This window comes from Gobio gobio, assembly GCF_949357685.1.
Source record: "Gobio gobio genome assembly, chromosome: 9".
NCBI lineage: Eukaryota > Metazoa > Chordata > Actinopteri > Cypriniformes > Gobionidae > Gobio > Gobio gobio.
Genome location: NC_137115.1, coordinates 11,453,362 through 11,466,489, shown reverse-complemented (window position 1 = coordinate 11,466,489; position 13,128 = coordinate 11,453,362). Strand labels below are relative to the sequence as shown.

General features: G+C 35.5%; 2 protein-coding genes across 3 annotated transcripts; one reads left to right on the top strand and one right to left on the bottom strand.

The window, feature by feature from the left end:
• Nucleotides 1-751: 751 nt before the first annotated feature.
• Nucleotides 752-6,459, top strand: LOC307131309 (F-box only protein 40). Of its 2 annotated transcripts, XM_079824889.1 has the most exons (4): nucleotides 752-780; nucleotides 1,213-1,249; nucleotides 1,744-3,588; nucleotides 6,116-6,459. In XM_079824889.1, the coding sequence occupies exons 2-4, from the start codon at nucleotides 1,247-1,249 to the stop codon at nucleotides 6,332-6,334; spliced, it is 2,067 nt and encodes a 688-aa protein (XP_079681015.1). In that variant the 5' UTR covers nucleotides 752-780; nucleotides 1,213-1,246; the 3' UTR covers nucleotides 6,335-6,459. The 2 variants fall into 2 exon arrangements, with proteins under 2 accessions (XP_079681015.1, XP_079681016.1); XM_079824890.1 differs by lacking the exon at nucleotides 752-780 and having other exon boundaries at nucleotides 1,209-1,249.
• Nucleotides 6,460-7,305: 846 nt separating this feature from the next.
• ttc36 (tetratricopeptide repeat domain 36) lies at nucleotides 7,306-12,843 on the bottom strand. The gene is made up of 3 exons (XM_079824847.1): nucleotides 12,703-12,843; nucleotides 12,239-12,427; nucleotides 7,306-10,191 (listed from the first exon to the last, which is right to left on the bottom strand). Exons 1-3 carry the CDS (start codon nucleotides 12,806-12,808, stop codon nucleotides 9,923-9,925), a joined length of 564 nt encoding a protein of 187 aa, XP_079680973.1. The 5' UTR covers nucleotides 12,809-12,843; the 3' UTR covers nucleotides 7,306-9,922.
• Nucleotides 12,844-13,128: the final 285 nt, after the last annotated feature.

The window sequence follows — 13,128 nt, the reverse complement described above, 5'->3', positions numbered from 1 at the left end:
TCATTTTATTGACTGACTTCAGTTCAGAGCTGACATCTGATTAATTAGTTTTTATACTCCAAGGATGCTAATAAGGTCATTGTTGTTTTGTAGACACAACAAGTTTTTGGACATAATATTTAAAAGCATTGAAATTATACAGCAAATAAAGCCAATTTTTGAGGTTAAAAAAAGTGGACAAATTAGCATAAACTAACGCGAGTTACATAAATAATAATGCGGTCAGATTTACATTCCTTACATTCTTATGCTTCCTGTTTATTTCTATATCAGTTCATAAGTATAAACACAAGCAATATCTTCAGGCTAAAATAATGTAATGTTCCACAATCTACATCGAAGGGCTGTACTGACACCTAGTGGACAGTATGTTTAACAAGCTCATTATTTTGTGTTTTATAATTCAGCAACATATTGCTCAGAAGAGTGCATAAAATAATGGCAAAGGCATTGATATTATTGTTCTCTGAATAGATTTGCTATTTAAGGAACAACATATTGCTATATCAATTCACTTACGTACATACATTCCAAAACTTAATTGTTCAATAAACAGCTCCTGTCCTCATTGTTAAGTGGTAGTTCAGAGCTATTGATCATTCGTGACAATCAGTTAGCACAGTATACAAATGACAGTGATTGTGTGTGATGATGTAACCTTGTTTCTCAAATGCCTGACTTGCCTGTTTGTCTATTTATACCAGCTGAACAGAGGAGAGGTATATTTACCTCCACATAGACCCATTTAAACAAACACAAGTTGTGCTAGCTTCACCACAGGTAAGTGAGAATGACCTGTATTTATGCTCGAGACTTCTAGGAGTATGTTACTGGTCTCTATCAGTGAAGAATACTTTAATTGTGCACATGTATTATCATAAAAATGCTTACACCTATTTACTGTTTTAAATTCAAAGGTTGTCTAATGCAGTGTTTAAAGGTGTACAGTTATTATAAACAGTTTTCTTAGAAGTTCTGCTATTTTTATGGTCAACTAGCTCATCTAAGTAAAACAAATGTTTAGGTGTTGTTCAGCCTTTTGGAAAACATTGTCTGATATGTAAATATTTACTCTGTGTAGTCTAAGAATTGTCTTTTTATGTGGTCTTATGTTGTGTCTAGCATCGAAAGACAAGTCAATAATCGTCTAGGCAATAGCAACATTTCAGACACTTGTTTCCTTTCAGTGTCTATTCCCATGTTTCATTTCAGATTCTATTTTCACACACAAGAAATATCAACAGACATGGTAAGCTTCGAGTTTCAAAGTTTCCATGCAGGTCTGCTTTTAAACAAGCAAATGTTATGTATTAAACAATTTACACGGCAAAACATTTTTTTTCCTACTTAGTATTTTTGTCTTGTTTCCAGTCCAAATATCTAAAAATTCTTATATCAAGATGCATTTACTAGATGAGTAAAATTACATAAGATATTGTGTCTTGTTTTCTGGGGAAATAAATAAAAAAATGCTTAAAAAAGCACAACTATCTGCCAATGGGGTGAGAAAAATAATCTTAATTCAAACAGAGATATTTTTAGGATTATTTTTCTTACCCCATTGGCTAACTTACTTAATCCAGAGAGAAAACAAAACATACTATTGTATGGCATTTTACTATAGTAAATGCATCTTGACTTAAGAATTTTAATATATTTGAACAAGACAAAATACTAAGTAGGAGAAGCATTTTTGTCAGTGCAAGTACAATAATGTAGTAATCTTTGGATTGTCACCTTCAGGGAAAGAATAGGACCACCAGCTCTGGTCTTCATCCACACTGTGAAAAATGTCATAACCAGCACTGCAATATTTCCATAGACATCTCAGTGTCGTGTGCCTTCATTTCCTGCCGGCTGAGCTGCGGTGCAGCCTTCCATCTTTGTAAAGAGCATGAGCATCGTCTTCTCTGCTCTAAGGAAACTGTACCGTGCCTCAACTCTGGCTATGGCTGTCCCATGACCATGACTCGTCAAAGACTTGCCCAGCACCTTGAAGTGTGTCCTGCCAGTGTGATCACTTGTACCCTGGAATGGAACCGATGGCCTGTGAACGAGACCGATACCACCTTCTACAGAAATGCAGCCCAGGATCCAAACTGCATGAGTCAGTTGGACCTTGCTATGGCCCTTAGAGATCAGAAGCTTCTGTTTAGCTCAATTCAGATGAAGCCACTCTTCCCTGAATTGATTGAGAAGATGGAGGAGCCTGAAGTTCCACTAGATGGTGCTGTAGGAGGCGTTGATCCAGAGTGCTGGGAGTCTCCGAACTTAAACCCGGAAGATATGTTGGAGAATAGTCTTAATGGGGAAGAAGGACAAGAACTAACCCAAGAGGAGAGGCTGGCCCTTGCTAAGAATAAAGATGTGGCCTGCTTGGATAACTACGGGATGTGGGAGAGAATGTTTGCAAAGGAGAAGGAAGGATGCAAGCAAACTGTGAAGAATTTAGAGGATAAATGTTGTCCGATTAAGGACAAGGAGGACCCAAGAGTGACCCCTCAGAATTATCAGGATGACATTGCCAGAACAGGTTTAGCTCCTTGGCAAGATGGCGTTCTTGACAGACTCGGTAAAGAATTCAACGTGGGTGAGTATAATATGTATCTGGTGCACAATGGATGCATGCTTATCAACTTTGGTCAGCTGGCTGCTTGCACACCTAGAGAGAAGGATTTTGTTTATGGAAATTTAGAGCCAATTGAAGTTCAAACCATACACTCTTTCAACGCTCCAACCAGCTACAGAGCCAAGCGTAGCCACCTCAAGGATCCATCACAAATGGTTAAGAAGACAGACCAGAATGTGGACACATCTGATTTAGGCATTGCTATTGAAGAGCTCCCAAAGGTGAATGAGGTAGAGGCAACACTGCTGTGTGCACTAGAAAGAGAACTGAAAGGTCATAAGATATGTGAGACTGTTGGAACCGACGGGCTATATGTTGACTGTGGCACCCAGACCTTTGACTTTCATTCTGCTCCATTCAAAAGTGGTGCATCTTTGGCCAATGTTGTTGAGGACCAGCCACAAAACCTGCATGTGCAGATTCAGACCGAATGCGTGACTAGGAGACACAACAAATCTTGCTCAGCCTTTACTTACCTGTGCTGTCATGCCTTCAGGCGTGATGAATACCCCTGGCACTTTAGGAACGTGCATGGAGACATTCAATCATGTCTTACTGGCTGGTTTTTACAGCGGTGCCCGCTGGCTTACCTTGGTTGCACCTTCAGCCAGAAGCAATTTCGACCATCTAAATATCAGGCTACCGTGAGCTATGATACAGATCTTAGCACTTTCATCTTACAACCAGAGGTGGCACCGTCACTTTACAAAGGAGTAAAAATCACTAACAGTGAACGCAAAAGAGCAAGGAATTTGGATTCTCTGAGCAGACTTCCTTTTGAGATTTTACAACACATAGTGAGTTTTCTGGATAGTGTGTCTTTGGGTCGTCTATCTCAAGTTTCCCAGTTAATGAGGGAGGTGTGCGGCACTGTTCTTCAGCAAAAGGGTATGGTGTACCTCAAATGGGAGAAAAAGATATATTCTCATGGTGGATTCACATGGAGGGCCCGAAAAAAGGTAAATTCCTTGCTCATGGCATCAGTCAATACTCTTCAACTAATGCTATGAAGAGTTTAAAGGCATAAAAAACAACAACTCTGATCCCCCCCCCCCCCAAAAAAAAACCTGTATGCTGTTATTTTTCCTGTGGAACACAAAATAATCTTTAAGCTGCTATTTTTGCCTCATTCAATGGCAATTTAGTTACCCAGTTAAAACCCAGTTAACAGATAATGTTCCTCAAACATTAGTAGTAAAACATTAGTTCCACTTTGGTTATTTCTTTGGGAATCAGTTCAAAACATTAGGAACGTTCATTTTAGATTTCATTTCATAACCTTAGACTAAAACATTTCCGGGACTTTTTTTGTGCAATAACCTAATAAGGACATATACACAACATTCTCTAATGGCAGGGTTGGGAAGGTTAAATGTATTTCACTACAGATTACAAAATACATGCTTTAAAAAGTCATTTGTAATACATTTCGTTAGATTAATTAATCTAAATACTTTAGAATAATAATAAGGTATGTAACACAAAGGGACCACAAAACATAGGACTTGGTTACTAGCTTCTGAAGGGCAGTCCTAAATGAAAAAAAATCTTTAAACAAAATAAGACAAATTTACACATCATCTTGTTCAAAAGTTTTCACCCCCACTCCTAATGCATTGTGTTTCCACACAATAAAGCTTGCTTCCTTCACTAAATATAAAAATAAAAAAGGGAAATTACTTTTTATCTCACAATTCTGACTCTTTTTTTTCTTAGATTTGCGAGATTTAAACTCGCAATTGCGTGTTATAAAGTGAGAATTCTGAGATAAAAAGTCATAATTACCTTTTTTATTTGTTTATTTAAGTCGCTTTTCTGAGAAAAAATGTCAGTCCCCCCTTGCCTTCCCATATATATATATATATATATATATATATATATATATATATATATATATATATATATATATATATATATATATATATATATATATATATATATATATATATATAATATCCCTTATAATTGGATATTATAACTCGCAATTGTCAGATTATATATCATAATTCTCAGAAAATAAGTCAGAATTGTGACATTTAATCTCGCAATTGCAAGAAAAAAAGTCAGAATTGGAAGATAAAAAGTCGCAATTACCTAAACAAATTACTTAACATGAAACATGAAAACAGTCGTGGACCTAAGATTCACAGGTATGTACATTTTTGAAACTGGCAATTTTTATAAATTCAGTCATTTTGTCTTGTGGAGTATATGTAAACATCTATTACGTGAAATATCTTATTCAGGACTCTACTAGATAAAAATAACATGCAATTTGTATGATCCCAGTTCCCTCTTATTTTGTTAAAATTATTAACATTTTGCATATTCTGCAAGGGGTATGAAACTTATGAGCAGAAATGTAGCTTAGGATGCTTTTGCAGGATTCATCAATCGCTGTTTACATTAATTGCCCGTTACAGTGTACATCAATGTTTAAATGAAATAAATGAAATTAAAATTCAAAGTAATAACTTTGGTAATCTAAAATACTTTTCGGGTGTAACTGTAATTTGATTACCACCCATTTAAAATGTAACTATACAGTTACTCACATTTTTTAAATACGTAAATAAGTTACATGTATTTTGCTATTCCCCAACTATGTCTAATGGTTATATTATGGTTTTATTTTCAAATTCTTATTTTCAATACTTGTGAATGCTATACTATAGCATATGTGAGGAAGACATATTATTATCAGTATTGTTTAATTTTGTATTATTAATTTAATTACTAATAGAAAGATTCCCATGAGTCTCAAAATCATGTGCAGAGTCACAATGCAATATGGAAAAATAAATTCTTTCCAGCCCTGTCTAATTTTATTTCAGGAACATTGGTGATGTTCCAGGGCATGATAAACATTCTAAGTACGTTGCTGCTCTGTTCTCTGAGGTATGTGGATGTCAGAGTCGTCCTGTACATGGGTCATTTTACCCTCTCTGACCCCATGCCAGTCAGCTATACAATGTTAAAAGTTTGCTTTTGGATGATAGGTGGTCTCTCTCTCTCTCTCTCTCTCTCTCTTAGTTCATTGTTTGGGAAGCAATTGATCTTACCGTTTAACCAGTAGGGGGTGTAACCTGCACTGAGGAAAGCCAATGAGAATAGCACTCTGGAATACCGACCCAAAAATGAAAATGATGTCATCATTTTCTCACCCTCAAGTGGTTCTAAACCTGTATGAGTTTCTTTCTTCTACTGAACATAAAATAATATATTTTGAAGAATGACGGTAACCAAACAGTTGTGGGACACCATTGACTTCTATAGTATTTGTTTTTCTTACTATGGAAGTCAATAGAGACAATTTTCAATGGTTACTGACAACTTGATGGTGAGTAAATGATGACAGAATTTTCTTTTTTGGGTAAACTATCCCTTTAAGTGGCCAAATATTTTTTAGGAGCATAGTTTTCAGTCATTACAAAGCCTTACTGAAATTGCACTGATTTATATTGGAGCTTTCTTATCTCTATGCAGACATGGGAGTTCAGCAGTTTATTCTCTCCAGTGGATAAATGGGTCTTTGAAGACATGCCGCCTATGGCAGAGCACCTGAAGGTCTGCCCTTTCTACCAGAAGGAGATTCGAAGTGAACCTGTGGCATTACCCAGCATGACAGATCTCCAGGAGAGAAGAGGAGAGCTCCAAACTCTTCTCAATAGTGTCCTCACTACTGTCAAGGCACACAGAGAATAAGAGATTGCTGTGGGCATATAAAATAAAAGCATGCTGCATGCACTGACCTCATCAAATATCTTCTAGATAATATTGTTAAAGTCAATGTTAACTTTTAAATGGACAGTTCACTCAAAAAAAAAAAAAAAAAACTGGTCATCATTCTCATTCTGTCATCATTTACTCACACACTTATGTCGGGGATGGTAGTTTGAGAAATTATTATTATTATTATTAGTATTAATATTATTTATTTATTTATTGTCTATACAATGGAAGTCGATAGTAACAAAGCTGTTCGGTCACCAGCACTCTTCAAAATATCTTATTTTGTATTCCATAGAAGAAACAAAGCCATAGAAGTCTGGAACAACATGAGGGTGAGTAAATGATGCAGAATGTACCTTTTTTCTTTCTTTTTTTTTCAGTGGACTATCCTGACAGGTCTTTGCTGACCTCTATTGGCTAAAAATATACACTGTCATACAAGCTTCAAAATAACAGTAATACTATACATGCATTTATATTGGGATAGTGGCAATGCTTTTATTTTGAATTGAATACCTTTGTTTCATTACAAATTATACTATCATCATATAGCCATTGGCCAGTTTACAAAAAAATGACCATGACAATTAGAATGTCTTTGGTTTACCCTACCTTCAGTTTAATGACAGTAGCACTCGAGTGTGTGTAAAATTCAATGTCAACACTTTACAATAAGGTCTCAAATGTTAATATATTAACTAACATGAACTCAATATTGGCAATGTAATTTATTTTAATATATATAATTGATTATATAATTTACACTTTATTTTAAGGTGTCATTGTTACAGTGTAATTATATATTTAAGTATTGAGTAATATTAACTAACAACATGTACTTACTATAGGGTTAGGGTAGGATTAGGGCTTGTTTGAGTGTTAGTTAATAACACGCAATTGCGAGTTTAAATCTCGCAATTCTGAGAAAAAAAAAAGACAGAATTGTGAGATAAAAAGTCAATTACCTTTTTATTTTTATATTTAGTGGTGGAAACAGGTTCCATAAAACACAATGCATTAGAACCAGGATGATGTGTTTAAAGATTTGTTTAATTATGCATACTTTCATGTTATTACCATGGTAAGTGCATGTAACATAACAAGGACATGTTGTTGTTCATTTTAAAATAATGGTAAAAAGGTAAAAGATGTTTTTCACTTTAAAATAATGGTCCAGATCCCTAGTATTTCCTGCAGAGTGACTAGTCAACACTTGAGTAATTAGTGCCTTTTATAACCATGTTGAGAGTAAAAAAAGACAATTGCTCACATCTTAGACACATTAATGTTGTGATTCTTTATAATCTTTCATAGTTAGCTATTAGTTCCTAATGATGCCAATATCATTCAGTATTGGTTACCTAATAAGGAACTATCTTAGTCCTACATTTGATATTTCTTACTGATTAGTTAAGCTTGTTTCTATATTAGTTAAAGGGTTAGTTCACCCAAAAATGACAATTCTGTCAATAATTCCTCACCCTCATGTCATTCCAAAGCTGTAAGACATTACATTACATTACATTTACATTTATGCATTTGGCAGACGCTTTTATCCAAAGCGACTTACATTGCATTCAAGGTACACATTTTAAATTTGGTCAATTCTTGCTTTCCCTGGGAATCGAACCCATGACCTTGGCGTTGCTAGCGCCATGCTCTACTGTTTGAGCTATAGGAAAGCTACATTAGTTCATTTTCAAAACACAAGCTATTTAATGAACACTTTCAAGGTCAAGAAAGGTAGTAAAAACATTGACTACGTTTACATGTGCACCAATAATGCGACTATTTATAATAATCAGAGTAAGGTCTTAATCGCAGAAAGATATTTACATGACATGAGCAGAACTCTTCATTCCAGTTTATATGCAATTTTGATTATTCTGATTATTCGCTAATAAAAAGTATGGTTATACCACACTCAGATAGGCATACAGTATGCATGTTACCGGTCATTGTTATAATACATTAATACATACATAATACATTTTTATGGACGTAGCTTACTGGATATTATTCGGCGGCATGATGAACATCGCAAAGAGACTGTGCAGTGAGTTGTGTTGACAGTGTTTAGTGATTTGGAGAAGAGAAAACTTCAGAATAATGTCACAAAGTTCATTCGCTAAGTTTGATGAACAACACGCTATCCGAGTACGTCCGCGCACATGCACACTTTGGTCAGAATGATAATAATGCAATTAAGGTGTTTACACGCCTGTAATTGTTTATTAAAATTGGCGTACGCCACCTAGTTTAATGCGACTATGGTTATTTCGGTTATGAGCTAAATCGCAATAGTTTGATCAAAGTATTACATTTACATGAGGTAAACTTTAATTGCAATATTGCAAAATCCTTTTATAATTGCATCATGAGGGAGCATGTAAATGTAGTAATTGTTAAAATAGTCCATGTGACTACTAACAGTGGTTCAACCTTAATTTATTAAAGCGACGAGAATATATTTGTGTGCAAAAACAAACAAAAATAATGACTTTATTCAACAATTTTGTTCTGGCCTGTGCCAATCTTTGGTGCTGTTTACGTTGCAGCTCCCGCGCATGCGTCGTGGTGCTCACGTGAACGACATCAGCTGCCGTAGATCTCGAGAGCGCTGCACTATTTACAACGGAAACAGCGCACGAGACTGGCACAGACTAAACGAAAGACTTCAACCGAAATTGTTGAATGAAGCCATGAAGTGCGGTCGTTGTGTTGCTGTCTATGTGGGGTCAGGGAGCTCGGCTTTCATTAAAGGGATAATTCACCCAAAAATTCTGTCATCATTTACTCACCCTCATGTTCTTCCAACCCTGTATGAGTTTCTTTGTTCTGCTGAACACAAAAGATGATGTGTTGAAGAATGTTTGTTACCAAGCAGCTAGAGCAACCATTGACTACCATAGTATTTTTTTCCTTACTATGGTAGTCAATGGTTGCTCTATCTGCTTGGTTACACACATTCTTCAAAATATCTTCTTTTGTGTTCAGCAGAACAAAGAAACTCATACAGGTTTGGAACAACTTGAGGGTGAGTAAATGATGACAGAGTTTAAATTTGTGGGTGAACTATCCCTTTAAAAATAACTTAATTTGTGTTCTGAAGATGAACAAAGGTCTTACAGGTTTGGAACGACATGAGGGTGAGTAATTAATGACAGCATTTTCATTTTTGGGTGAACTATCCCTTTAATAGTAGTAGCTGAAGTGTTAATGTGGTACTACTCATTAGTCCTGCATTACTTCCTGCATAGATACCTATTAATAAAGGACCATTATTCTAATAAGTGTTACCAGTTTATTAATCTCTTCCTCCAGTGCTGTCATAATTTTAGGTGTTGCAAAGTCCAGAAAGATTCTTCTTGGTCATATACATGCTGCATTTTAAACACAGATATATTTTTATTTTTTGCATTCCCCACATCGCTCAAAGTGACAATCACCTGAAAAAGCTTTTACTTTATTCACTTATGAAAACCAGTTAAAATACAAAATTGATAAGCCTTTGTTTCAATACAATGAATAAACAGTATCTATGAGTATGTTGCTCAATCTCTATTGCATCTCTGACAATTCTGGGTTGCGTAGTTTATTGATGACCTCTGACAGCATGCGGTTACATAGGGCAGCGTAGGGGTTCAAGATCACAGCCTGCTGTCTGGCAAACTCACTGCCTAGAGCTGCCGCTCTCTCAAAGTCCACCCGAGCCTCCTCATTGCGACCCGTCAACCTGAGAAGGAGCCCACGCTGGACCAGAGCCTGGCAGGCTGATCGCCCAACGCCGCTGCTGAGAGAGATGGCACGCTCCAGATCTTCAACTGCACCTGAGATATACAGTATATTTCAGTTAAGTGAGATAACCCAAACATGAGTTCCACGTTTGCCTTCGAACTGAATAATTTCCTTTCTTCCATGAAACCCAAAATTACTTCTCGGTTTTACAGCCTAGACTTAAAACTACTAGTCCCAGACTAAAATGCTTGTTTTAACTTATCTTAATATATATCTTAAAAATATGTCAGTGCCATGTTTTGTCTTAAGATGCACCACAGTAATCTTTTTTAAGGCATGTTTATAAAAGCTACTTAAAGGGATTTAAATACTTACATTTTTTAACCAAGCAGATCACGCCCCCCATTGATTACCATAGTATTTCCCCCACTACTATGGTAGTCAATGCGGGCGAGATCTGCTTGGTTACTAACATTCTTCCAAATATCCTCCTTTGTGTACAGCAGAACAAATACATTTATACAGGTTTGGAACAACTTGAGGCTGAGTAAATGATGACAGAATTTGTATTTTTGGGTGAACTATCGCTTAAAATGTCCTAATTAAACTAGGCCTAATCCTGGCTTAATCTAAACCCTGTCTGTGAAACCAGGCCTATATCTTTTATACCGAAGCTCACTTCTGCCACAGAATAATTATTTAATTTATTGGTAACACTTTACAATAAGGTTGTATTAGTTAACATTAGATAATTCATTAGTTAACATGAACTAACCATGAGCAACACATTCTGTTCATCATTAGTTAATCTTTGTTAATGTTAGATAATAAAAATACAGCTGTTCATGTTAGTTCACAGTGCGTTAACTAATGTTAACAAGATTTTAATAATGCATTAGTAAATGTTGAAATTAACATTAACAAAGATAAAGAAATGCTTTATAAGTGCAGTTCATTATTAGATCATGTTAAGTACAGTAGTTAACTAATGAACCTTATTGTAAAGTGTTACCAATAAGTTATCTCACAATTCAGATTTTTTTAGATCACGAAAATCTGACTTTTTTCCCCCTCCAAATTGTGAGATAAAAATAGATAATTGCAAGATGTTAACAATTGCGTGATATATAATTGCAATTATAAATAAAAGTCACATTTGTGGGATAAAAAGATTCAATTACCTTCTTTTTATTATTATATGGTAGAAGAAAGCATTGGGAAAAAAAACAAACTTGTCTGTGATTATTTTTTTTCAGCAAAATTATATTAAGTAAAATTATATTAAAGGGTTTTGTAACACTTTCAAAGGGAAATATCCAATGAGTAGCCCTAAATCTTGAATCAATGTGAATTTGGCAATATTTTATTATTTTGGAAGTTGCATGTACAACCGTAGTTCTGAAACAAAATGCCTAAATGTCACTAAAAGGTTAAAAATAAAGGTTCCTAAAGGGGGGTTTCGCAGCAACGCCATAGAAGAACCATGTTTTCTTCCCCAAATATCCTTTTAGTGAACAGTTCTTAAAAGAACCATTTTTTGTGTGCGTGTGAAGAACATTTTAAACATCTAAATAACCTTTTGTGGAATTGAAAGTTTCCATGGATGTTAAAGGTTCTTTATGGATCCATTAATGTCAATAAAGAACCTTTATTTTTAAGAGTGCACTAAACCCTACTCTAAGCGATAGTGGTCAAATGTGAGATAAAAATACATTTGTTGAAGCAACCAAGCCATTTTAGCTGGTTTATACATGGCCAAACTCTTTTATCGTGACTTGCTTTTCACAGGATTCAAGCAATTTTACTATCTCAGAAAAGCTATACATATGGAGTTAGTTATGTGATGTGAACATCATAATATATTCATTTACGAATCATGCACTATTAAAAAGGTGTTTTGAGGTCATAAGTATTGTGTCAAGTATTGTGCATGGAACTGCATGAAAATAAGTCTTAATTTATCGATAATTTGCCCCTGTGGGCTAATCATGATTTGTGTGAACAAGAATAAAAGTTGTTTTACTGCTACTAGTGTACTTAGAATTTGTTTCCACTATGGTCTCTGAATTTAAAAGAATGCAGAAATTAAAGATGGGAAACTTTCCAGCTGATTCTAGACGAGAGAACGAGATGTATCACCTTCCGTGTCTCCCTGCAGGCGTTTGGTCTGGGCTCGGTTGTTGTAGGCAGAAGCTCTTTGAGGCAGGATCCTGATGGCCTGGTTAAAATGCTGAAGAGCAGCAGGCAAGTCTCCAGACTCGGCAGCCGAAATTCCCTGTAGTTCCAGATCTTTCACCTGTTTCACTAGCTCTGGGTCAAAAGCACTGTCTAGAGATAGACAGGAATGAAATAAATACATACATAGAAGTGCTCACACTGAGAACACATTTTTATAGCTGTTGAAACTCTCAAGTATGAACTCTCTATCTATCTATCTATCTATCTATCTATCTATCTATCTATCTATCTATCTATCTATCTATCTATCTATCTATCTATCTATCTATCTATCTATCTATCTATCTATCTATCTATCTATCTATCTATCTATCTATCTATCTATCTATCTATCTATCTATCTATCTTACAGATCTTCATCTTACCATCATCTGTCAGATCATCTTCTTGATTTAATCCAGGAATATCTCCAAGCGGGCTGGTAGGGTTAAAGATGGCCTGTAAAACTGCTCTGTCATGAGCTGATGCCATTTCCTCTTGGAGAGTGGACTAAGATCCAAAATGAGGTTTTTTAAATGGATTGCATTTTTATAGGAAAAGAGGAGTTCCCTGCAAAACACTCTCCAGCACTCCGCACTAGCCAATCAGAAGAGGGGGTGGATGCAGGACTTTGAGATGGTCTGTGTTTGATTAAGTCTGTGGGATGTTAAGGCTATAAAAGGCTTATCCTCAGATTGTTCCAAACCTGTTTGAGTTTCTTCTGCTGAACACAAAATAATATATATATTGAAGAATATGGGTAACCAAACAGTTGATGGGCCCCACTGATTTACAAAGTATTTTTTTCCCAT

Excerpts from the sequence above, each read along its gene's own strand:
- LOC307131309 (XM_079824889.1), top strand. Across the intron at positions 3,589-6,115 it reads CATGGAGGGCCCGAAAAAAG|ACATGGGAGTTCAGCAGTTT; the intron begins GTAAATTCCTTG and ends ATCTCTATGCAG.
- ttc36 (XM_079824847.1), bottom strand. The coding sequence starts at position 12,808 with ATGGCATCAGCTCATGACAGAGCAGTTTTACAGGCCATCTTTAACCCT. Across the intron at positions 12,428-12,702 it reads AGATGATCTGACAGATGATG|ACAGTGCTTTTGACCCAGAG; the intron begins GTAAGATGAAGA and ends GTCTATCTCTAG. Across the intron at positions 10,192-12,238 it reads CCTGCAGGGAGACACGGAAG|GTGCAGTTGAAGATCTGGAG; the intron begins GTGATACATCTC and ends TGTATATCTCAG.